The sequence below is a fragment of the Primulina tabacum genome, chromosome 10, assembly GCF_025594145.1.
Source record: "Primulina tabacum isolate GXHZ01 chromosome 10, ASM2559414v2, whole genome shotgun sequence".
In the NCBI taxonomy this organism is placed as follows: domain Eukaryota; kingdom Viridiplantae; phylum Streptophyta; class Magnoliopsida; order Lamiales; family Gesneriaceae; genus Primulina; species Primulina tabacum.
This window is the reverse complement of record NC_134559.1, coordinates 1,116,100-1,140,166: the sequence shown is the minus strand read 5'-3', so window position 1 is coordinate 1,140,166 and position 24,067 is coordinate 1,116,100. Positions and strand designations below refer to the sequence as shown.

Genomic DNA, 24,067 nt, shown 5'->3' with positions numbered 1-24,067 from the left:
CCCCGTAAAAAAAAAAAAAAAAAAATTAGCTCGAAAAAATCAAAGCTATTAGATCGACCCCGCTGGCTTTTGGTTTGGTCGAATAAAAATCGATTTGTTTTTCCACGTGTTACCTTGTTAAACCAAACACAGCATCGAAACCCAATCTGATCTCCTCTCTCCCCAAATAAAAACCCTAGCATTGATCATCCCTTTCCTATAATACCGTCCATTCAAAAAACATGGAGCTGTGCACAGCTCGAGGCATATCCAATCTCCTTTTTCACAAGCCGCCTCCCCACATTGTTCCTAACCATTTTGGATGCCTAATCCAATGCAGAGCTCCTTTTCCTGGCCATCTGAAGCAAACCCGCTCTACTTCTGGTAATGTTTAGTCTCAATTAGGTTTCTTTTTCCACTTATATGCCGGATATTAGAAAAAAATTTGGCTGGCCTGCTATTTTTTTTTTTTGTAGTTTTCGCTGTAGATCTTCGAATCTTTGCTTAGTTGTTGAGATGTTATAAGACTTTATTTTGGACGCTGATGAGAAATGATGATTCGGGAACAATATTTATGCTGTTGATGTTTTTAAATATTTTGTTTGCTTGAAACGTGCTTATAGTAACTTTAAGTGAGTGACGGGATTCGGACTTATCTCTCTGTATTTAATTTAAATGATCTTTTCTTATGATGATTTTTTCTATTGCTGGTGGTGTGATGCATTTTCGTCAACTTCGACAATGAAGATACTTATTTCCTGTAATCATTTGAACAGGGCAACGATACACAATTATGTCATGTCTCAGCTCCACGACTGAGGCAACCACTTATGAGGCAGCCTCGCCCGATGATACGACAACTGTGACAACCTCGCCTGAGGATACATTGTCTGAGGCATCTGCTTCCGAGGAAACCGTGCCTGTGACAGCCGTGACTGAAGCAACCTTTGATATCAAAGATGAGCCAGAATCTGACAGTGTGATTACAGTCGAAGTGGTTGAGTCTCTACCTGTTGAAAAGAAGGAAGATTACATTAATCAGCCTGATGTGGTACCCCAAGAAGATGATTCATTGCAACTACTTAAGTTCTTGGAGGACCTTAATATAAAGGTTTTTCGCATGTTTTTTATTTTGTTGTCCATGTGTATAGTATGTCCTAATGGTTATGCTTTCCATACTATTTGTTCTTTTGGTCAGCGTGTCGTTGTTTCTGCATTCTTATATCTCAAACGTTTCGTTGTTTTAACCATTCACACACTCTTTCCTGGGCTGAAACTTCTACTTGTCTGTTCAGTTTGATTGTTGTCTATGGCATTTTTCATTCTTTTTCCTGTATAGTCCTCTAAATTCCACAAAAAGAGAAGGCATAAGAGAAAAACTGACATTTTAATCGTAATTTTCATTTCACAAGAGCGAATTTTTCCAAATCTCCCATCATTATTGAGTCTAGTAGTTGTCTCCTAGCTTGAAGACCGCACTCTATTTTATTCCTTGTTCTTTGGCTGTGTTTTGAAATCATATTGTTTCAAATTTTCAGTGTACAACGCAAGTTGCTGTTGGCGTGCCCACTCCAACACACTTGCATGTACCTTCCTATTCTACCTGTTTTGCTTTTTAACATTTTCTCACTGGAAAGTGGCTGGTTGATAATATGAACTGGGTTGCTGTGAGGAGTATTTTCAATATGATGCAAGCTTTTGAACGCTTAATGAAACATCGACTATGATGTCGACTCTGAGCGGTTACCTGAGCAACCTTTATGCTGTACTTATTTTGTTGTTTCAATATTCTTTCACTGATTCGAATAACTTCCCAGTATAGCCCTCATCTATTATTTTTATGCTCTGAATATTGCATTTTTTCTTTATATAATTTCTTTTTAGATTTGGCGGTTCTCTAATATGCTTTCACTCAATACTTGGAACTTGAGTGTATCTTACCGACTGAAAGATGTCTGAATTTTGATATCACTTATAATTTGCAATTGTTGAAATACCACAAGTCTTTTTTGTAGTCTTCAGAAATTGTGAGTTTCGGCTCCTCCAAAAGGCACTTACGTGTACCCTTACTGTACATGAAAATCCCAGGGTTGCCACAGTGAATATGCGTCCTTTAAAAATAGCAAAGGAGTAATACAGATGGTTTATTTATTTTTAGTACAATTAGAATGGGGGGTTTTGCTTTACCGTGGGATCGAACCCATTTAGGGGTGTTGGCATTAATATATGGTTTATTTTTTGTCTCTGCAAAGGTAACCATTTCTGATTGATTTGTTTTCTATATCTGATATTTGTTTTTTTCCCATCAGTTCGACTATGAAGATAAATATTCAATCATTGCATTTGGCGTTGGCGGCTTAATTGCCCTTAGGATATCAGTTGCTGTCATAGGTGCCATCGATTCTATTCCCTTGGTGAGTGCGCATGGATTTTGTCCATGCTTTATCCTTCCGTGATTACACTTGGACTATACCTTTTTACTAACTTGTAAGATGGTTTAAATTTCAGCTCCCAAAAGTGTTGGAACTTGTGGGTCTGGGCTACACGATTTGGTTCACCACCCGATATCTCATTTTCGAGGTTAGGATTCAACAAGATATTGTTCAATCCATGTTCCCTCTGTCCATTTAGATCCTTTTCTCTTCCACTGACTATTGATACTCTATTTTTCAGCAAAATAGGGAGGAATTTGTTGCTAGAGTTAAGCAGCTCAAGGAGGAGGTTATCGGTTAAGTGTATGTTTTTATTCGAACCTGGTTAGGCGTTGCAAATTTTAGTTTATGTATCTATCACCTTTTTTCAAATGTAAGTCTTGTTAAATATTATATCGTGTAAAAAGGAAGTTGTAGATGAGTATTATTTTCCTTTTCTTTAGTTTTTTGAGGAACGAGATCCGTTTTTATTTCTTTTGATGTTTGAGAATATATATATATATATATATTATTCGAGAGAAGGTTTAATCGGGGTATTTTCGCATTTGCGGTCGTTGTAGAAATCTCAATAGATGCACAGATAGTTTAATTTCAGAAATTTTCACACTTTTCCCCCCACACTTTCAGTTGTTTTAATAAGTATGTACATGAAACAAATTTTCCAATTTATTAATAACCACATCAAGTTAATTTTTTTTTTTTTTACAAAAAAATTACGGTAGGTGAGACTTGCTGAATTACAAGTCTGATCTCCACATTCACTTATTCAATGTTCATCAATAATTAATGTCAATGGATATAGTTTTTTTTTTAAATATTCAATGTTCATCAATAATTAATGTCAATGGATATAGTTTTTTTTTTAAAAAAAAAAAAAAAAACACCGTCGGAAGCGGGGGGTTAGGCAGACCCCTACCTGTATACACAACAAAATATCAGCACAAATAAAACATAACGGATGGGGGCTAGACCAAGACATCCGCAAAGGCTATACAATCATCACATCATAACAAAAGACAAACACACTACAACAGAGAGCCCAGAAATCAACACCAAAAAACACATCAAGTCCAACAGGGCACCCTGGAATATGTCAGCAAAAGCAAAATAATCACAACGATGGGCAAGGAGAACCCTGCAGTGAACGCCCATCACATATCTCCCAAAAACACGAAAAACTAAATCATCCTGGATCAGGAGGTCGCCCGTAAGGCAAACTCGATTGAGCCGCCTTCTGTCGGTAATACCGTCGCTGCTGAGATCGTGTACGGCCCGGGAGAGGTAGAGATAAACATGCAGTAGTAGAAGAAGGCACCACACCCTCCTCACCGCCCACACTCATGTCAATGGATATAATTTTATACATCTGTTTTTTTTTTTTTTTGGGACAATAAAAATTGTATTATTTGAATTCATGTTATGTATTTTTAAGTTAACTAGCATGAAGCACGTGCGATACACGTAAATATCATTTACACTAGTTATTCTGCACACGCTATGCGTGTGTACAATCTTTTTTATCATTATCGATGGACTAAAGTGAAATTTGACAAATTATAGAGGGACTAAATTGATATTTGAATTGTTGAAATAAAAAAAATAAAAATAAAAGTGTGTGTTGAAATTGGAAAAAAAAACAAAAAACAAAAGTGTAATATTAGTATCATATAAAGGTAAAATTGAAAGAAAAAGATGGTGTCCTCTCTAGGTAGTTATTATCATGTCCTCACACTTAATAATATAGTATAGATATAGTATAGATATAGATGATAAAAAATAAAAATTTTGATTTTCTAAAAAAATAATTTGAATTCATTTTGTTATTTATTTGATCAGCTTGATCTCTTGTTATATTAGACGAATAAATTAACTAAGAACTTATATAATTTATGTTCGAATTTTTTGTCAAATTAAAATTCAAAATATTAATTTATGTCATATAATAAATTATAATTAGCATAATATATCAAACAAATGAACTGACACACATTTTTAAAAAATATATGTTAATCAATGATCATTATAATTTTTATTTATTATAAGAATTATGTCATATATTATTTTTTCTTTTAGAAAATAACTTTCGTGTCTCATCAAAACAATATCAAAACTAATAAAATAATAATATTGATAGTAAAATATAACTCAAAATATTTAATTTAAAAATATTTAACATTCTGCATAACTTTTTACTATTTGTTTTTAAAATTTTATATCATAGATAATTTATTTTATATCAGCATTGTTACACACACACATATATATATATGTATTTGTATGTGTTTAGTACTTACATATGTATGTATATTGGACATTTCAAACTATTTGTTTTTTATGATCGATTTTCTAATATCAAATAGGTCGTAGTATTGAATATTTGAAATAATTCGTTTTTAAGTTTTAGAGTTATATCATAATCAAATTATATGCAATCTTTATGTCAACGACTTGATTGTAGATTTTTTTTATTTTCTTAAAATTTCATAAATAATTAAAAAAACATATATATAAATCAAAAATTTATAAATCAATAGATCGCATACAACCAAATTTTTTGTATTGCATTTATAAATTTGTCTAACATATCATTTTTTTTAAAAAAAATCGCTATTATTATCCATTTTTAAATATTAAATAAAATAATTATACAATATGTAAATGGTTAAATTAATTTTTTAACAGTTATGCCTTAAATTTATATATTATGAGAGCAGATTTTGGAACTGAAGTCAAGAAAAAATTTAGTTCTGATTTTGGTTTCAGTATTTTTGAAAACCATGGTCGAGTCTATCTTTTGAACCTTATTACCTAAATCTTAAACATTTTTAGCAGATATTTTAAATACTACCAAATTTTGTTTATTGTATGTATAAATTTGTTTGATACATATATTTTTTAAAAAAGTGTTACTAAAATCTTTAAATTTCTTATTGCAGGTTAACTTATTTGAATTCTTATAAGATATTCATATTTTATGATATTATTAATATATTAACACTCGTAATTGTTGATAAAAATTCTCCTAAATAATTTATTAAACTCCTTAATTTCAATTCTTAGTTAAAAAACCAAAAAATTTGTTAGTATTAAACTTCGTATTATTATATAATATGATGTAGAGAGAAAATTAAAAAGATAAAACATTTAAAGGTAGTATAAAGATGAATTATTTGAGAAATTTAATTAGGAGTTACATTTTATTCTTAAAATTATATAAATTATTGTAATCAATATAATTGTAGTAATAATTCATTAGCATTTGTTAGGATTTTACATATATATCCTTATTGAGTTTTTGGATTTTTATTAATAAGGAGGACATTTGCGTCTTTTCAAAATTGGATTGGAAAACTTTTCAATTATCCATACTTTTAAACTGTGCCACTGTAAAACTGGCATACATAATCGAGTAGTGTCTGCACCAACCTGCAGGCAAAGTCGGGAGCCAATGATCTTGATGTGCCAATATTGAATTTTCATTGCCAACTCTCCAGCACAACCCTTTTCAAGAAGATCCCTGCCCCAAATCAAAGAACGCCAAGCAAAAGACGGTCTTGAACCTAAATCTGTCAGCATGATGTCTTTACTTCTAAAATATCGACTTTTAAGCACTCGAATTTTAAGCACTCGCGCCAGCGAAGAATTTGAATATTGGATAATTCTCCACACTTGTTTTGCTAGAAGCGCTTTGTTGAAAGCACTTAAGTTTTTGAAGGTCCATACCTCCGACCCCTTTAGGCTGACAAATATTTTTCCATTTGGTCCAATGCATTCCTTATTGATCACCATGAGCATTCCACCAAAATCTAGCAAAAACTTGTTCAATATTGCGGCATAGAGTAATCGAAAGTTTGAAACAAGACATTGCGTAGGTTGGGATGGCTTGTAACACTGCTTTGATAAGGACTTCACGACCACCCATGGAGAAAATTTTAGAATTCCAACTTTGAGATTTTTTAAGGACTCGTTCACCCAATTAATCAAATTGGATCTTTTCTTTCTTAAGGAGAAGATGGGCAATCCTAAATAAAGATCATGACCCTTAACCACTGGAATTGTGAAAATCCGTCTAATACTATCAATGGGCTGAATTGTGGTGCTCGGACTAAAAGTAAGGCTGATTTTTCGAAATTGACCATCTGTTCGAATGCCTTTTCATACATCTTGAGACAATTCTGAACTTGTAAATAGTCCGTCTTGGAAGCCCGAAAGAAAATAAGGCAGTCATCGACGAAAAATATATGTGAAATAACAGGACACAATTGTGCCACGTTAACACCCCGAATTAGCTTCTGATCCACTGCATTTGAAATGATTTTAGTTGAGCACAAATAACAAATAGATAAGGAGAAAGAGGATCTCCCTGTCTTAAGCCCCGGGAAGGACGAGTGACAACAAAAATGGACTGATTAATGCAGAAAGAATAAGAAACTGTTGAGACGCATTTCAAAATCAGTCTCACCCAAGATGCCGCAAAACCCAATTTCAGCAACATTGCTTCCAAAAAACTCCATTCTATCCGATCATAGGCCTTGCTCATTTCTAATTTTAAGGCTGCAAAACCAGATTTGGCCTTACGGTGGTTTCGAATCCAATGCATACATTCAAATCCCACAATCACATTGTCAAAGATCAGTCTACCTGGGATGAACGCACTTTGATATTGATCAATAATTTGGGTGAGTATGGGCCGGAGTCTGTTAGTAATCGCTCGCACCACTATCTTGTAACATGTGTTGCACAAACTGATAGGCCTGAAGTCTTTCAGTGATTCCGGAATCTGATTTTTAGGGATAAGAGTGATTAACGTTTTATTCCATTCTGAAGGGTCACCCTGATCGTTCAGAATAGATAGCGCTGCTGTAATCACATGTTCACCCACAATAGACCACATCTTCTGATAGAAAAATGCTGTAAAGCCATCTGGCTCCCCACTATTCCTTTCTTCATCATTCCAGTCACACTCCTTACAAGCTAGAGTTATCACTCATATGAGACTCTTCATTATGATCACCCCCATTATACTATTTGCCTGCAATAAACTCAATCTGATATGAACTGTTCTATGGTACACATATCAAATCAAGATCGCATATCCTCATCATTGTTTATAATAATGGTTTATTCGCTACCCGGAACAAAACCTTCCAAAATAGGAATCTCTCCTACTTTCCCTTAGCCTTGACCCTTTGCGATAGAATATGAATCATCCATGAGTCGAAACATGTTGTATCCACTTACGTCTACACCATAAATTTTATACACCGACTCATAAAAATGTTTACATGAATGAATCATGCAAGAAAGCATATTTTTGCCAGAATCGCAGACGACAGACGTGAATTGGGATGGGATGGGATGGGAAGGTTTTCTCACAATTTTTTTAATTATAAATTGTGAATTATTTTTATGTCCTTGTATATACATAATGGTAAATCTATCAGACATTTATTTATTAATAATAATAATAATTAACACAAAGGGTGCAAATATCAGAGAGCAAATACAGCTAATGTAACTCCAAAAGTCCCTTACTTTTGTTTGCTGATAGTATTTTTTAAAAAAGATAAAAAATTTTGTGAGACGGTTTCACGGGTCGTATTTATGAGACGGATCTTTTATTTGGGTCATAAATCAAAAAATATTACTTTTTATGCTAAGAGTATTACTTTTTATTGTGAATATCGATAGGGTTGACCCGTCTCACAGATAAATATTCGTGAGACCGTCTCACAAGAAACCTACTCTTAAAAAATATGGACATATTCACATTTATTATTTAAATTTAACACACAGGGTGCAAATATCAGAGAACAAATACAGCGAAAGTAACTCCAAAAATCCCTTAATTATGTTTGCTAATAGTCTTTTTAAAAAAATATGGACATATTCACATTTATTATTTAAATTTAAATAAGACAAAAACAATCGCTTGTGTATGATGGCCGCACCCCACACGACTTTCCTTTGATTTCTTGTTTCTGATAACTTTGGGGAAGGATAACGGAGAGAAAATCGGAGAAGGGGTCGTCAAAAAATGGATTTCATTGAAAGATAGCTTCAAATTTAATTTCTGCTTCTCTCTTTTAACTTGCATCCCAATTTTCCTCTGGAAGTTGGGTTTCCGGTGATATTACTGTTTGATTTTGTTCAATCTTGGATATTATGTCCGCTTCCCCGGTGATCACAGCGTTTGATTTTAATTCAAAATTTTATAAAGCTGAGGCCTTTATGGGTGGACAAAAGGGTCTTTCAGTACCATCATCTTCAATAATTTCCTTGCTTTTTCCTCTGGAATTTTGATTTCCTTGATTATTTGGTGTTGGATGACTCTTTGAACTGTTGACGAAGTCCGCTGTGTTCCAATCGAGGCTATCTTTGGATATGTTACCTCATTTGAGTTTGATCTTTATATGTAAATATGGTAATGATGTTATGCCTGTCGACATGATTATTACATTTAATCACTGCTGAAAATTCTTTTTCAACTCTTCAAAATTTTGTAACTCGGGCATTTGAAAAGGACTAGTTCCCGATCATTTGAAACTGGTATTCATACCAAAGACTTGTGGCTATTTCTTGCTCTAGATATTTTATTGTTGTTCGATGCATATATTGGAGCTTAGATCTGATTGGTTGAAAGTTCTATCTTCTGTTCTTTTGTATGAAGCTTCAAAGTTTCCGATTCCTTTCAGCTTGCTATTTCATTGATTCTACTTGTATATACACGTAATATCATTTTTCTTGTGTTCTTTGAGCAAAAGAGTACAAGATATGGCTGTTTCTTTCACTAGATTGTCGTGGCTATGGTTGGGTGGTAAAGAAAAAGAGCAAGTATCGAATGGGTCACTTGCTAGTTCATTAAATTCGTTAAGTGACTGGGGTTTAGGATTGAGAGGAGAACCAGAAAGCTTGAAGTTTAACTCTGTGAAGGGGGTTGATAAAAGAATGCCGTCTTCGAGTTCCTGTAGGAAAATGAAGAAGAAATGGAAGAGTAGGGAGGAGAGGAGCAGGAGCATTGATAAAGAATATGATGTGGTGTTGGTGCCGTCTGATGGGGTTGGTTTATCGGGATCGGAGATGGATGATTCGGATTGGTCGATTGGGTGGCTAGAGCCACACGCTCCTGGTTTCCAGAGTGATGAAGAGGCTGATGATAGCTTTGCTGTGTTAGTTCCTTGCTATAGGCATGATTGCAAGACTTTAGAGGAGAATAGCGAGGAGCCTAGTGTTCCATTCTTGAGTGCCATTAAGAACGTTCCAAATGGTTATTCTGCTGGTAAGAGCTTGGGATTATATGAAGAAATTGGATATCTTTGGCTGCTTTCATGTATCTCTTATTCGAATTTTTTTTCCCTGTTTTGCTTCTTCTGATTTGTCTTTCCTTTGCTATTTACAATTTGGGTTTTATTTTGTTTGGATTTGGGAAATAAAACATTTGTATGCTTGCCGTGCCGAAGTAACTAAATACCCCTGCTTATTTCATCTTCTGTACAATGTGTTGATCGTTGTTGGGTACCTTTGGATTTATCGAATACTCTATAATTACTTTGAGAAAGTACAGAATCAAAGGTTAAGTGATTTAGTTTTTTCCCTGCCATCTAACTAGGATTTGCATTTTTGTTTTTATAAGAAAACCATGGTTTTGTGCAGATTACTGACCATGTTAGCCCCAAACAAAAAACTTGTTAGAATACAATTAGCTAGCCATAGAGCAGAGGAATTGGTCTTATGGTCTGTTGCCTGCTCTTTTTTAAATTAGTTTTTAGGATTACAATGTTGAATGAGTTGCATGATTGCATGCTTTATTCCCTTCAAACCTTGTGTGCCTGGCTTCCCAGTGAGATTCAACTCATGTTCTTCTGAATCTCTACTGAAGACTGATTTTGGCCATCATTTTCATAGCCAACAAATGGGAGAACCCTTAAAAAGAACAACTAGCTTGTAATTTGTCTAACACTAGTTTAAAGTGGCTCCTTGTTTAATGTTTCAAATGTTGTTATTCTTACTCTTTTGGAACCATTTAATTTATGTGCATTGGTTTATGCCTTATATGTTATTTGTTTTGAAGCCATATGCATCTAATTTATTCTTATAGCGTATCGTGTTTGGTACTTTGCCACCATAGTGTTGGGGAAAAAGACATATTTGTTTTTCGTATATTATTAACTTTTTTCCTGCATTTTGATAATCTGAAACCGATTTTTTATTTTCAGTTTCAGAAGGCAAGAAGTACATGGAGCAGTGGCTTTCATCTCTTCAGAATTTTTGAAGCCGCCATAGCTTTTGACCATATACTTGATCGTCGACCACATTTGTCATTCATTCTATTCTTGTTGAAATTAACCAGGACACGGTTTTAAGGCTGAAATTGCGGAGAAATGCATCGTGGGGTAAACTTGATTCGTCTCTTCAACTTTCAGACGATTGGGTGGTTCAATATGTTCTTCGGGATCTTGGCTATAGGTTCTCATGTCAACTGTGGCTGGTTGAAACTTTGCCATGTCTTGCTGATTGGTTATCGTAATTAAACAACCATTGTGAATTTGTACCAAGTGCTAACACCTTAAACTTTATGGTGTAAATATATTTGTAAAGATGCCGAATGATGGAACAAAGCTATCCATACCTGTCTCATTTCTTGTTTCTGTTTGCGCTAGTCAGGATGGATAACTGGGATTTGATCCAATAGGGGCTTGTAAAGTTCTAAATTTCATATCTGATATCTTTATGGTGTAAATATTTTGGTGAAGTCTCTCTTTTACACTAGAAAGTTCTAAATTTCATATCCGACTTGTCTGAGAATGAAGCAACTATTGTTGAATATTATATGACATTGTTTATGAAATTATAAGTTTTGTTCCTCAAATTAATTTAATCTCAATTCCTGTAATTGTACTAGAAAATACTAGAAACCCCTATGAAGAAATAAAACATCCAAACAATTGTAATTTTTACTTATTTTGAAGTTTACTATACTACTTGTCACACATTCAAAATGACAAAATGCTTGATTTTTTGTTCGCAAAAATAATGTCCATCAACTTGGTTTTAGATCGATCAACTTAATTTTAATATAAATCATTAGTTTAAACGGTATACTTTAAAAATAATTATATATAAATTAAACTCTTTATAAAATAGTTTTATGTAAACTCAGTAAATAAATTAGTTTCTTGGTCAAATTTATAAGAATTTAGTTTTATATTTTATTATATTATGTTAATTTTAAGCAAAATAAATCAGATCATGAACTTAAGCGTGTGTATAAAATTGGTATAATTAGATAACAAATTAAATCATAAAATTGAGTTTTATTTATTCATTCGCACATTAAGAATAAACTAATGTATCAAAAGTATATTGTAGTCGTGATTTATTTATGGATATAGCAAATTGTGTATCTTATGAATATGGCATCACATCTTGCTTCCACGATGACATGGGGCTTGGGGTAAGTCATATTCGGCCATCTGATACAGAAGAAACTGATATCACTCGCAGAGATGGATCGAAATTTGTGATTTCACATTGTGGTTTAAAGTTTGTTGCGACTTTCAACATTACAAATCGACTATTATGTTGGCCATTCCCTGATAATAAGATTACCTCGTACTGGAATAAAGCCCAAGACTTTTCATTTGGGAAGGAAGCCTCCTGCTGCTGAGAAATGAAGCTACCCCACCATTGTAAAGATACATATGAGTTTTTTGTTTTTTTTTTTTGTTTTTTGTTTTATTGCTGCATGTAAAAATTACATTTTAATAACCGAAAGCAGGTTTTCTTTCACATTTCTGATCATGTAATACAGTGTAGTAGACCACAGTTGATCAAACAAGCATTTGACCGCCAATGGTGTGTGAGCTTCAAACCATCATGTTCTCGATATGATGTAAAAGATATTGAACCCCGTACAATTCTTACTATTGATTATGGGTATGGACCAGACAAGCAAGATTTCAAGCCCAATCAACACAACGAGGCTACATTTTTTTAAAAGTTTGATTTACTGATGGGTAGGATCTGACAGAAAAAATATATATATATTATCCCTCCTGCTAAAACTGAGTCCGGGTCGGATTGATTAAAATTATAGCTTGATTTAGGTCTTGTGTTTGTTATTGTTCTATAAATACAAAACTATATGATCACTTTGTCATGTAAAGTTTATATAGGATTGTACTCTCTTGGGAAAATATTAATCCAAAAACCGAACCCGATTGGATATAATTAATAGTACAAATTTGGTGTGGAAGGAAGGATAAAAAGGCGACAGTTTTCCTTTGTAGCTCAGAATGCCACCCAAGCTGTTCAAGGGCAGTGGACGCCACGTTCATGTTGTGACTGCCGATCAGTGCTAATGCAGCGAAACCATCTCTCCACCGGTCATGCATCCCATGACATTTCCGTGATCTCTTTTCACCATTCTTGTCCCAAAATATCTGAGATTTTGTTCTTTAATTTAATTTCTCCGCTTTCCTCAAAAACTCCTCCTATTCCCTCTTGTGAAGGAGCGAAAGATGATAATTTAAGATTTACGAGGAAGAATTAAGGATCAGATTATCGAAAGATGTTGCAGAGAGCCGCGAACAACGCGTATTCATGGTGGTGGGCTAGTCACATTCGGACCAAGCAATCGAAATGGCTGGATCAAAGCCTTCAGGGTAAAATTCTCTTCCCTCATTATCCATCCACGATGTTTGCTTTTTCTTTTATGGTCTAGCCATTAAGCTTATATTTTCAGGAAAAAAAAAAATTAAGCATGAAATTTGATCCATCATGACGTATTCTCTTCTCGTTTCTATTATCATTTTTAATGTGATATTATTATGTATCAATAATATGATCATAGAAAATGTGCGATTGAATCGTCTTGATCGGATGTGTCTCATTTCTTGAATTTATAGGACATCTTCTTTCCCCCCTCGACTTAGATTATAATTTTCTTGAAGGATTTTGCGATGCTTTTGAAATCCTCCATTTTCAAGCTATGATCATGAATTCTGAGAAATCTATTCCCCCTTCCAGACTAGTCTTCTATCAAAATAATATATCCAAATTGATGATTTCAAATGCAAGCTTAACAAATTTTTCTCAAGGAAGCGGTAAAATGAACAAAATTTTGACTTCTTTCATTCGAGGTTGTGATTTCTGCTGGTTCCGTCTCAGTTACATGCTTTAGATATTTTTTGCATGCTTTCAAATGTTCTATATCACATTGTAGATATGGAAGAAAAGGTGCAAAATATGCTAAAGCTCATAGAAGAAGATGGAGATTCCTTTGCCAAGAGAGCTGAGATGTACTACAAGAGGAGGCCAGAGCTTATAACATCCGTAGAAGAAGCTTACAAGGCTTTCCGAGCATTGGCTGATCGTTACGACCTCTTATCCAAAGAACTTCAAAATGCCAACCATACAATTGCCACTGTTTTCCCAGAACAGGTTCAGTTTGCAATGGATGAAGATGATGAATCAGTCTCGGCAAAAATGACCAAGAATTCCCAAATACCAGATATAGGAAATGCTCCAAATGCTCCAAAGGCGCCCATTAAAGATCTAAAAGGCCTGATAACCACAACTTCGAAGCAATTGCAAGCCAAGAAATTATCAAAAACTAATAAAGTTGTTCAAAAATCTGGTTTAACCAAGGAAGAAGCTGTTGAAGAGATTGATAAGCTTCAGAAAGATATTCTAGCATTACAAACTGTTAAAGAGTTTGCTAGGAGTTCATACGAAAGTGGGCTTTCGAAGTATTGGGGGACTGAAAACCAGATAATGGAAATGCAACAAAAAATTTGCAGGTTGCAGGATGAATTTAATGTGGATACGGTTATTGAGGATGATGAAGCTAGGACGTTGATGGCTGAGGCAGCCCTTAAATCGTGTCAAGAAACATTGATTCAGTTGCAGAATAAACAAGAAAGGTCTGCCATTGAGGCGAGAGAAGAGTCGCTAAAGATCGAAACTGCTCACGAGAGACTCGAGTCCCTTAAAAAAGAATTTCTGAATGATGGAACTAATGAGGAAAAGATGAATGACAATGATAAAATATCAAACTTTGAGGATGAATCACAAAGCTCGACTATAGATGTGGTTGAAGTGATTCAAGAGATGGAGGGTGTCGAGGCATCATTTGTAAAAATTCAAGAAGAATTGGAATCTCTTACGGTGACAGAAATGGCAGAGAAGGTTGACAAACTTGTGAACAAGGTGATCGGCCTGGAAACTGTGGTGTCGTCTCAAACGGTCCTTATCAGCACCTTAAGAACAGAAGCGGACGATCTCCATTCACAGATTCAGAGATTGGAAGATGAGAAGGCGACCCTGATTAATAGCACGCACATTTTAACCACCAGGTTGAAAGAAATTGAGGAAAAGTTGCGGAAGGTTCAGGATCTGAACAAGAATTTGGAAAACCAAAACAGAAATCTACAAACAAATTTCGCCGAAGCCCGTAATAGTCTTGATGACCTGTCTGAGAAATTAAGTAGTATCAAGCCAGACGAAGAGCAAGAGGAGACAAGTTCAGTTCAAGATGAGCCAGCTTTGCCAAGCCCAGGTGGCGGTGAAAAATTCTTGAGTAATTCGAAAACAGAAGACTCCGTGGACGTAAAAGAAATAGATACGACGGTTGAAGGCACAAAGTCATCAGGTAAATGTTCAACCAAAAAAACCGTCACATTCTTGGATCAGAAACAGAAGATACAAATCCTGGTGGATCATTCAGATGATCTTATAAATGCTCAAGCAAAAGAAAATATGGAGAAAGACGAAGAGCTAAACTGGCAGCAGATGCTCTTGACAGGAATGGAGGACAGAGAGAAAATTCTGCTGAAAGAGTATACCACGATTTTAAGAAATTATAAGGATGTCAAGAAGAAGCTCGGTGACATGGAGAAGCAAGAGAGGGATAGCCAATTTGATATCATAGTGAAAATGAGAGAGCTGAAGGATGCTATAGCAAAAAGAGACGAAGAAATTCAGCGTCTACGCCAAAAACTAAACCTTCTTCCAGAAAACAAGGTAGATTCTGTTCCAGACGAACGTGGCGTTAAACCTGAGGCTGGAGGTGATGACCTCGAAGAAAATCCGTTCATAAACAAGGAAGGCGACATCAAATTAGTTTTTATCGATAGAACTTCACCGATCTCAGCAGTCGAAGAAAAGCTTCGTACGGACATCGATGCAATACTGGACGAGAATTTGGATTTCTGGTTAAGATTCAGCACTGCTTTTCATCAGATTCAGAAATTCAAAACCGAAGTTCAAGATCTGCAGGATGAAATACTGAAACTTCAAGAGAAGAAAATGCAAGTGGGAAGTGTTACAACGGAGCAAAAATCAGAAGTGCGGCCAATCTACAAGCACCTAAGGGAAATTCAAACCGAGCTAACTGTTTGGTTGGAACAAAGCGCGTCTTTAAAAGATGAACAGAAACGAAGATTTGCATCATTATGCAGCATTCAAGAGGAGATTACGAAAGGTCTGAAAGAAGGTGTTGAAGGAGAAGAAATCGGGTTTAGCAGCCATCAAGCTGCAAAATTCCAAGGAGAAATCTTGAACATGAAACAAGAGAATATTAAGGTTAGGGATGAACTACAAGCTGGTCTTGATCATGTTAGCACGCTGCAACTTGATATCGAAAAATGGCTAAGAAAGTTGAATGAAGAGTTCGGGATCTGCAGTGATCAACAGCAACTGAAGCAGGCCATGAGCAGGTCACGAATCCCTTTACGATCATTTATTTTTGGAACGAAACCGAAGAAGCAGAAGCATTCTATTTTAGCTTGTATGCATCCAAATAGAAGATTCCCTCTCATGAGAGGTAGTACACATACATAAAGATCTTTGGAACACTTGGATCTTTCGATTGTTGTTCGATTCTTTTAACAAGTTGGTACTTGTACAATTCAGATATTGTTGTTGATTTGTTATTACATTTTTACGTTCCTAAATTTCAAAGTAGGCCAGACCACGGACGGAATCTTGAGCCTGTTTCTCTTTAAACTGTTAGAGGAAGCAATCATATCTGGTTGATTAATACACTCTGATCACTATGATGATTTTAACTTTTGAATGAATCAGGAATATGCCCGATACTAGAAGAGACGGAATTTGGGTGGGTTTTTCATTTTATTTTATTATTCATAAAATATGGATAATTTAGAATTGAGACTTGAAAAAAATATAGTCACTCCAATATAAATCAAATCCTTTAGTAAGCTTAAGTATGGGCCAACGGAGGCCTCAAACAGTAGAGTAGTACTGTCAACTAAATCACTCCGATTTTCTCCTAAATTCTTCGTCAGTATCATCTCTTTTTTTTTATTATTATTATTATAACTTCCAAATTCTTCAACACCAAATATTTTTAGCATAAACACAAATACCGGCTGGAAGAATATTATTATGCTCAGATTGAGACAGAAAGCGCACGTGCGCGTCTCCGTGATTATCGAGTCAAAAAGATGCCACGCACGTGAAATCCCAGTCAAAGGTCAAAACATAAATTAATGGGATGATGACAGTTGATAATATTGACCAAATATCAATCGTGGCATGCATGTGAATTATAACGATGATCTGATAATAATTTAAAAAATGGAATTTGAGTTATATCTGATTGATTGAAATCAAAATTACACCTCTCTCTAATTTTCACTTCACTCATTTTTGTTGAAAAATATATTTAAAATGTGAGTATTGAATATTTGAATGTTGAATATTTGAATGTTGAAAATAAGAGTTGTAAATATTGAAAATTAGTGTGTGATGATGTAGGTAATGATGTATTTTATTTTTGGATTATTTGTAAAGATTTCCTATAAATAGATCTCTCATTTGTGAAGAAAATCACAATTGAGTAGAGAGAAAAATATTATAAAGTGTGTAGTTTGGTAAATTTTGAGAGTTTGAGATTTTTACTTTTTACCATAAATTTTTACTTTTTCACAACACGTTATCAGCACGAAGCTCTAAAAGTCCTACATACTTTTCCAAGCTCCAAACAGAAGAAAAAGGTAACAAAAATAATTATATTTATTTTACTGTTATTTATTTATTGTGTATTTATTTAATATACAATATAATGTTATTATTAGAAATAATAAAAATAAATTTTTCAAAAACTTGTTATAAATCCTGGGAGGATGTTAAGACGACATCCCACACTCCCGGTAAGGGATACGACAAGTATAAAAGCCTATAAGATTTTTAAACAAAATAACTTACGACACCTCGTTATAATAATGTGATATACATAATTATTTAAACATGATTAATATTATATTCACCATATTATTACCATAAAATTATACAAATACATACATTTATTTTTTGTACACCAACGGTCATAAACGGTAACAAAACGGCTAGTTTTTGCCCTACAAATATCATCTCACAAACACATTCAATCACTCCAACTTTCTCTTCTTCTCTAAAATTATTCTTCATCAAATTTTTCGAAGAAAAAAGAAGATGACTTTCTCAAAGTTATTTTTAATTATTTTGGTTATCATACTCACGAGTATTTTATTTATCGGAGAATATCCTCCTCGTGTGTTTTTTTTATTTTTACAAATACTTGTACTTGTTGTTTATCCATTACTTTGTATTGCAATATTCATTAACTAATAAAATGCATCGTAATTTTTTTAGTACCACCATGTCAAACTTGGCAAAACTCGAATTCATTCCTCTTGATATCACGGAAAAAAAATTATATGCCATGGACTCTCGATGTATAAATGCATCTTGAGTCATTGAGTCTAAATGAGACCATAAAAGAAAATGGCATATCGACATCCCAAGAAAAGGCAAAAGCCATGATATTTTTGCGTTGGCATCCCATGGCTTTGTGGAAGGGATTAAAAGAAAGATTCGAACAAATGAATTTAGTGAGAAATCATCAGGCACGACCCACTGGTTCAACGGCATTTCCTGAAGTAAATGTCGTAAGCAAAAATGAATTTAAATCTGGAAACCAAAATCAAAGTTATAAACAAGATTTTGGTCGTGGACGAAATCTTGGTCGTGGTCGTGGTCGTGGATGTGGACGTGGAAGTGGTCGTGGACGCGGCCGTGGTTTTGAAAATAATCGAGATAGTTACTTTTATAACTCATCTCAAAAGAACGTCCCAAACCATCCACAGAAAAGGCATCATGAAAATATGAGTGTTAATGAGAATCACTCAAAAAGATATGAAAGTTCTTGTTTCAGATGTGGTACTCCAGGACATTAGTCCCATATTTGTCGAGCCCCTGAGCATCTTTGTAAACTTTATAAAGAATCATTAAAGGGGAAAGAAAAGGAGACCAACTTCACTGAACAAAGTGAATCTTTGAGTGATTTAACTCATTTTGATGCTGGAGATTTTCTGATTGATTTCTCAGACAATGATCAATTTGCTGGTGGAATAAATATGTAAAATATTTTATGTGCCCATATGATAATGTTTTATTGTGTGCTATATTTTTGCATTTTATTGTCAGTAATTTTATTTCATTGCATATATTTTTTGAAGTTGAAATATGGAAAATGCTATGAGCAAAGGTGAAGTTTGCATACCCGATAGTGGTACAACGCACACTATCCTCCGAGATAAAAGATATTTCTTGGAACTAAAACCAACAAAAACAACGGTGAATACAATATCAGGTCCTGTAGACTTGATTAAAGGATGTGGTAAAGCACAATTTTTGTTACCTAATGGTACAAAATTTTTGATCAATGATGCTTTATATTCACCACAATCGAAAAGAAATTTGTTGAGTTTTAATGATATATATTCCCATGGGTATGATACTCAAACAATGAATGAAGGGAATGAGAAATATATGTGTCTTATCACATATAAATCAGGAAAGAAATATGTGATTGAAAAACTACCAATGCTCCCTACTGGATTGCATTATACACATATAAGTCCCATTGAATCAAACATGGTAGTTGATAATTCTTCGATATTAACCAATTGGCATGATCGATTGGGACATCCTGGTTCAACAATGATGCGAAGAATTATAGAAAATACACATGGTCATCCACTGAAAGACCAGAAGATCTTTCAGAATAATAAGTTTCAATGTAAAGCATGTTCTCTTGGAAAACTTATTATAAGACCATCACCAGTCAAAATCCAAACTGAATCACCAATGTTTCTTGAACGTATTCAGGGTGATATTTGTGGACCAATCCATCCACCATGTGGACCATTCAGATACTTTATGGTATTGATTGATGCCTCCAGCAGATGGTCACATGTATGTTTATTATCAACTCGAAATGTTGCATTTGCAAGATTACTTGCTCAAATAATAAAATTGAGGAATCAATTTCCCGATTATACAATCAAGAAAATTAGACTTGATAATGCTGGTGAATTTACTTCCCAAACTTTCAATGATTATTGTATGTCTATGGGAATCATTGTTGAGCATCCTGTTGCTCATGTACATACACAGAATGGATTGGCTGAATCATTGATTAAACGTCTGCAAATGATTGCTAGACCAATGATAATGAAAACAAAGCTCCCTATTTCTATATGGGGACATGCAATTTTACACGCTGCTTCATTAATTCGCATCAGACCAAGTGCATATCATAAATACTCCCCATTGCAGCTTGCATTTGGTAAAGAACCAGACATTTCTCATCTGAGAATTTTTGGATGTATGGTGTATGTGCCTATTGCACCACCGCAACGAAAGAAAATGGGACCTCAAAGAAAGGTTGGAATTTATATCGGTTATGATAGTCCATCAATCATTCGATATCTTGAACCTCAGAAAGGCGACGTGTTCACAGCACGTTTTGCTGATTGTCATTTTAATGAGGAAATCTTCCCAATGTTAGGGGGAGAACAGAAACATACCGAAAAAGAAATTACATGGTATGTATCATCATTGTTACATCTGGATCCAAGAACAAAACAATGTGAAAAAGATGTACAACAAATTGTACACTTGCAAAGAATAGCAAATCAAATACCAGATGCATTTGCAGACACAAAAGGGGTAACTAAATCATATATACATGCTGCAAATGCCCCTGCTCGAATTGAAATTCCAAAGAAACAAATGGAAGATACTCATGATGTCATTAAACGCCTGAAGCGTGGAAGGCCAGTCGGTTCAAAGGATAAAAATCCTCGAAAAAGAAAATTCATAGAGAAACACGATGATCACAAAATAAAGAATGTCGTTTCTGAAGAAACACATGATGATCACAAAATAGAGAATGGTGTTCCTGAAGAAACACAGGATGATGAAAATGTTCTGTCAGAACCACAAACTGACGAGAATCATGAAATCTCTATCAATTATATTAATACTGGAAAAATATGGAACCGAAAAGATATAGATGAAATTGATGATATATTTTCTTATAATGTGGCAATCGACATCATAAATGATAACGAAGATCATGAACCAAAATCTTTTGGTGAATGTAAAAATCGGCAGGATTGGATAAAATGGAAAGATGCCATCCAGGTTGAATTAAATTCGCTAAATAAACGTAATGTTTTTGGACCTATAGTCCTTACACCTGAAGGTGTAAAACCTGTTGGATACAAATGGGTTTTTATTCGAAAGCGAAATGAGAAAAATGAAATAGTAAGATATAAAGCTCGACTTGTTGCACAAGGTTTTTCTCAAAGGCCTGGAATTGATTATGAAGAAACGTATTCTCCTGTGATGGATGCAATTACGTTTCGGTATTTGATTAGCTTGGCGGTATCTGAAAATTTAGAAATGCGTCTTATGGATGTTGTTACAGCTTACTTATATGGATCACTTGATAGTAATATATATATGAAAATCCCTGAAGGATTTAAGATGCCTGAAGCACAAAGTTCAAAACCCAGGGAATGTTATTCTGTGAAATTACAAAGATCATTATATGGGTTAAAGCAATCAGGTCGAATGTGGTATAATCGACTAAGTGATCACTTGATGAAAAAGGGATATGTAAATAATTCAATATGCCCTTGTGTTTTCATTAAGAAAACAACATCCGGATGCGTAATTATTGCTGTATATGTTGATGATTTAAACATCATTGGAACGAATAAAGAAATTCAAGAAGTTGTGTCATACTTGAAGGAAGAATTTGAAATGAAGGATCTTGGAAAAACCAAATATTGTCTGGGTTTACAAATTGAACAAAAAGAATGTGGAATGTTTGTTCACCAGACAAATTATACAGAAAAGATCCTTAAACGTTTTAATATGGATAAAGCAAATCCTTTAAGTACTCCAATGGTTGTTAGATCATTAAACATAGAAAAGGATCCATTCCTTCCATGTGAAGATGATGAAGATATTCTTGGTCCAAAAGTACCATATCTAAGTGCCATCGGTGCCCTTATGTACCTTACAAATTGTACAAGGCCTGATATATCTTTTGCCGTGAATCTGTTGGCAAGATTTAGCACATATCCAACAAAGAGACACTGGAACGGAATTAAACATATATTCCGTTATCTACGAGGAACGACAGACTTGGGACTTTTGTATTCAAAAGATGCTAATCCAAGTATAATTGGTTATGCTGATGCTGGATACTTATCTGATCCACACAAGGCACGTTCCCAAACTGGATATGTATTTACTCGTGGAGGCACTGCAATATCTTGGCGTTCTCAGAAACAAACGCTCGTAACAACTTCATCAAATCATGCCGAGATTATTGCACTACATGAAGCAAGTCGTGAATGTGTGTGGTTAAAATCAATGACCCAACATATCCAAATTTCATGCGGATTATCATCTGATGAGAAGCCTGTGATACTATATGAAGATAATGCTGCATGTGTTGCTCAAATGAAAGAAGGATACATAAAAAGCGACAGAACTAAACATATTCCTCCTAAGTTCTTCGCATTCACCAAGGAGCTTGAGAAGAATAGATGTATTGATGTTCGTCACATTCAATCAAGTGAAAACTCATCAGATCTCTTCACAAAGGCACTTCCTACGTCAATATTCAGAAAGCACATATATAATATTGGGATGCGCAATCTACGAAATTTGTGAAGAATTGTTCGTGTCAACATGAGGGGGAGTTTACGTGACTGCACTCTTTTTCCCTTACTATGGTTTTTATCCCAATGGGTTTTTCCTAGTAAGGTTTTTAACGAGGCAGTATAAAAACACGTAATGAAGACAATCATTATGATCATCATCACAAGGGGGAGTGTTGAAAAATATATTTAAAATGTGAGTATTGAATATTTGAATGTTGAATATTTGAATGTTGAAAATAAGAGTTGTAAATATTGAAAATTAGTGTGTGATGATGTAGGTAATGATGTATTTTATTTTTGGATTACTTGTAAAGATTTCCTATAAATAGATCTCTCATTTGTGAAGAAAATCACAATTGAGTAGAGAGAAAAATATTATAAAGTGTGTAGTTTGGTAAATTTTGAGAGTTTGAGATTTTTACTTTTTACCATAAATTTTTACTTTTTCACAACAATTTTAAGATTTCACATAACAAAAAAAAAAAAAAGAGCCTTTTTTGAGGTTCGAAATAGTATATTGAAAGCAGTATATATTATAATTATTAATAGAATTATTATCCTATTAATTTGGAATATTCTTCTATATAAAAGTATATAATAATTAATAAATATATATATATATATATATATATTTAAATTTCTATTTATAGATATAAAAAATAAATGATGATAATAAATAAATCAACAAATGTTTACGTGTTGGTAATTGCATGCATCCAAATCCAAATCTTTGAATTCTCTCGTGTGTCGCTCGTAATTATCTTCATATTAAATTATATTAAAATTAAAGTTTTTCATAAATTTAACTTGATACATCAATTAACCATCGTGTTTTGATGTGTTTACTTAATTCTTATAACTAGTAGTGAAAAATATATGGACTGCAACTTTTGGACGCATGCAACATATATACAGTTTTACATATATATTTATTAATTCAGATTATATATTATTCGGTACCAAGTTTTATGGCATATTTCACATCACACAAATTAAATTATTGAATTAAATCCAGCTTAAAATGGCATATATAGACGTTATAATTCATGCTAGTACAATATACATGGATACGAGCGAGACACGACACAATGTCTTTACTAATTCCAAATCAATCAAATTATACCAACACAGAAATTATTACAATTTATCTTCGACTCCAACTCAAAGTTTCAGTTTGTTTAAAATACATAATTTTTTGAAATTAGAAAACGAGCCTTATTTCAATATATATTTTTAAAAAATTATATATTAATTTCGAAGTCCAAAAGTCTCCCCAGCCCAGTTGGCAAAAACAATGAAACACCACTAACACACATTAGCAAACAAAATTTCAAATCATGCTCCAAGAAAACGAGCAGTCGCCCGGATGTTTCGCTACCTTTGCTAAGCAGACAAATTCCCCCATTCGCAAAGCCAACACCTCCAAAATTACTCCACCACCACATAATTCTAATAAATACAGAGACTAGTAAAAAATAAGTTATATATATAATAAAATATGAATCCTCCCTCTGGTTTTGCGCCGAATATGGCAGATTGTACCGCCTCTTTCTTCCCATTATATTCCTCCACCTGCCACCACTGTCTATCTTCACTCGTTTATTTTTACTACTCGATCGGCTCGTG

The 24,067-nt window shown here is 34.0% G+C and overlaps 3 protein-coding genes and 1 non-coding gene across 4 annotated transcripts; all 4 read left to right on the top strand.

Moving 5' to 3' along the window:
- Positions 1-129: 129 nt before the first annotated feature.
- LOC142505832 (uncharacterized) lies at positions 130-2,881 on the top strand. The gene is made up of 5 exons (XM_075618950.1): positions 130-363; positions 756-1,090; positions 2,289-2,393; positions 2,488-2,559; positions 2,653-2,881. Exons 1-5 carry the CDS (start codon positions 222-224, stop codon positions 2,710-2,712), a joined length of 714 nt encoding a protein of 237 aa, XP_075475065.1. The 5' UTR covers positions 130-221; the 3' UTR covers positions 2,713-2,881.
- LOC142513047 (small nucleolar RNA snoR128) lies at positions 1,642-1,734 on the top strand. The gene has a single exon (XR_012809014.1). It is a non-coding gene; the product is annotated as a small nucleolar RNA snoR128 (small nucleolar RNA).
- Positions 2,882-8,343: 5,462 nt separating the features above from the next.
- On the top strand, positions 8,344-11,240 carry LOC142505228 (uncharacterized). Its single transcript, XM_075618117.1, has 2 exons — positions 8,344-9,690; positions 10,628-11,240. Exons 1-2 carry the CDS (start codon positions 9,186-9,188, stop codon positions 10,681-10,683), a joined length of 561 nt encoding a protein of 186 aa, XP_075474232.1. The 5' UTR covers positions 8,344-9,185; the 3' UTR covers positions 10,684-11,240.
- Positions 11,241-12,678: 1,438 nt separating this feature from the next.
- LOC142506206 (kinase-interacting protein 1-like) lies at positions 12,679-16,292 on the top strand. The gene is made up of 2 exons (XM_075619384.1): positions 12,679-13,075; positions 13,636-16,292. Exons 1-2 carry the CDS (start codon positions 12,982-12,984, stop codon positions 16,251-16,253), a joined length of 2,712 nt encoding a protein of 903 aa, XP_075475499.1. The 5' UTR covers positions 12,679-12,981; the 3' UTR covers positions 16,254-16,292.
- The last annotated feature ends 7,775 nt before the right edge of the window (positions 16,293-24,067 follow it).

What these genes read in the sequence shown, in the direction of transcription:
- LOC142505832 (XM_075618950.1), top strand. Translation starts at nt 222, where the DNA reads ATGGAGCTGTGCACAGCTCGAGGCATATCCAATCTCCTTTTTCACAAG. An exon ending in CCATCGATTCTATTCCCTTG is followed by an intron (nt 2,394 to 2,487) that starts GTGAGTGCGCAT and finishes TTTAAATTTCAG; the next exon opens with CTCCCAAAAGTGTTGGAACT. An exon ending in CCCGATATCTCATTTTCGAG is followed by an intron (nt 2,560 to 2,652) that starts GTTAGGATTCAA and finishes TCTATTTTTCAG; the next exon opens with CAAAATAGGGAGGAATTTGT.
- LOC142505228 (XM_075618117.1), top strand. Translation starts at nt 9,186, where the DNA reads ATGGCTGTTTCTTTCACTAGATTGTCGTGGCTATGGTTGGGTGGTAAA. An exon ending in TCCAAATGGTTATTCTGCTG is followed by an intron (nt 9,691 to 10,627) that starts GTAAGAGCTTGG and finishes TTTTATTTTCAG; the next exon opens with TTTCAGAAGGCAAGAAGTAC.
- LOC142506206 (XM_075619384.1), top strand. Translation starts at nt 12,982, where the DNA reads ATGTTGCAGAGAGCCGCGAACAACGCGTATTCATGGTGGTGGGCTAGT. An exon ending in GCTGGATCAAAGCCTTCAGG is followed by an intron (nt 13,076 to 13,635) that starts GTAAAATTCTCT and finishes ATCACATTGTAG; the next exon opens with ATATGGAAGAAAAGGTGCAA.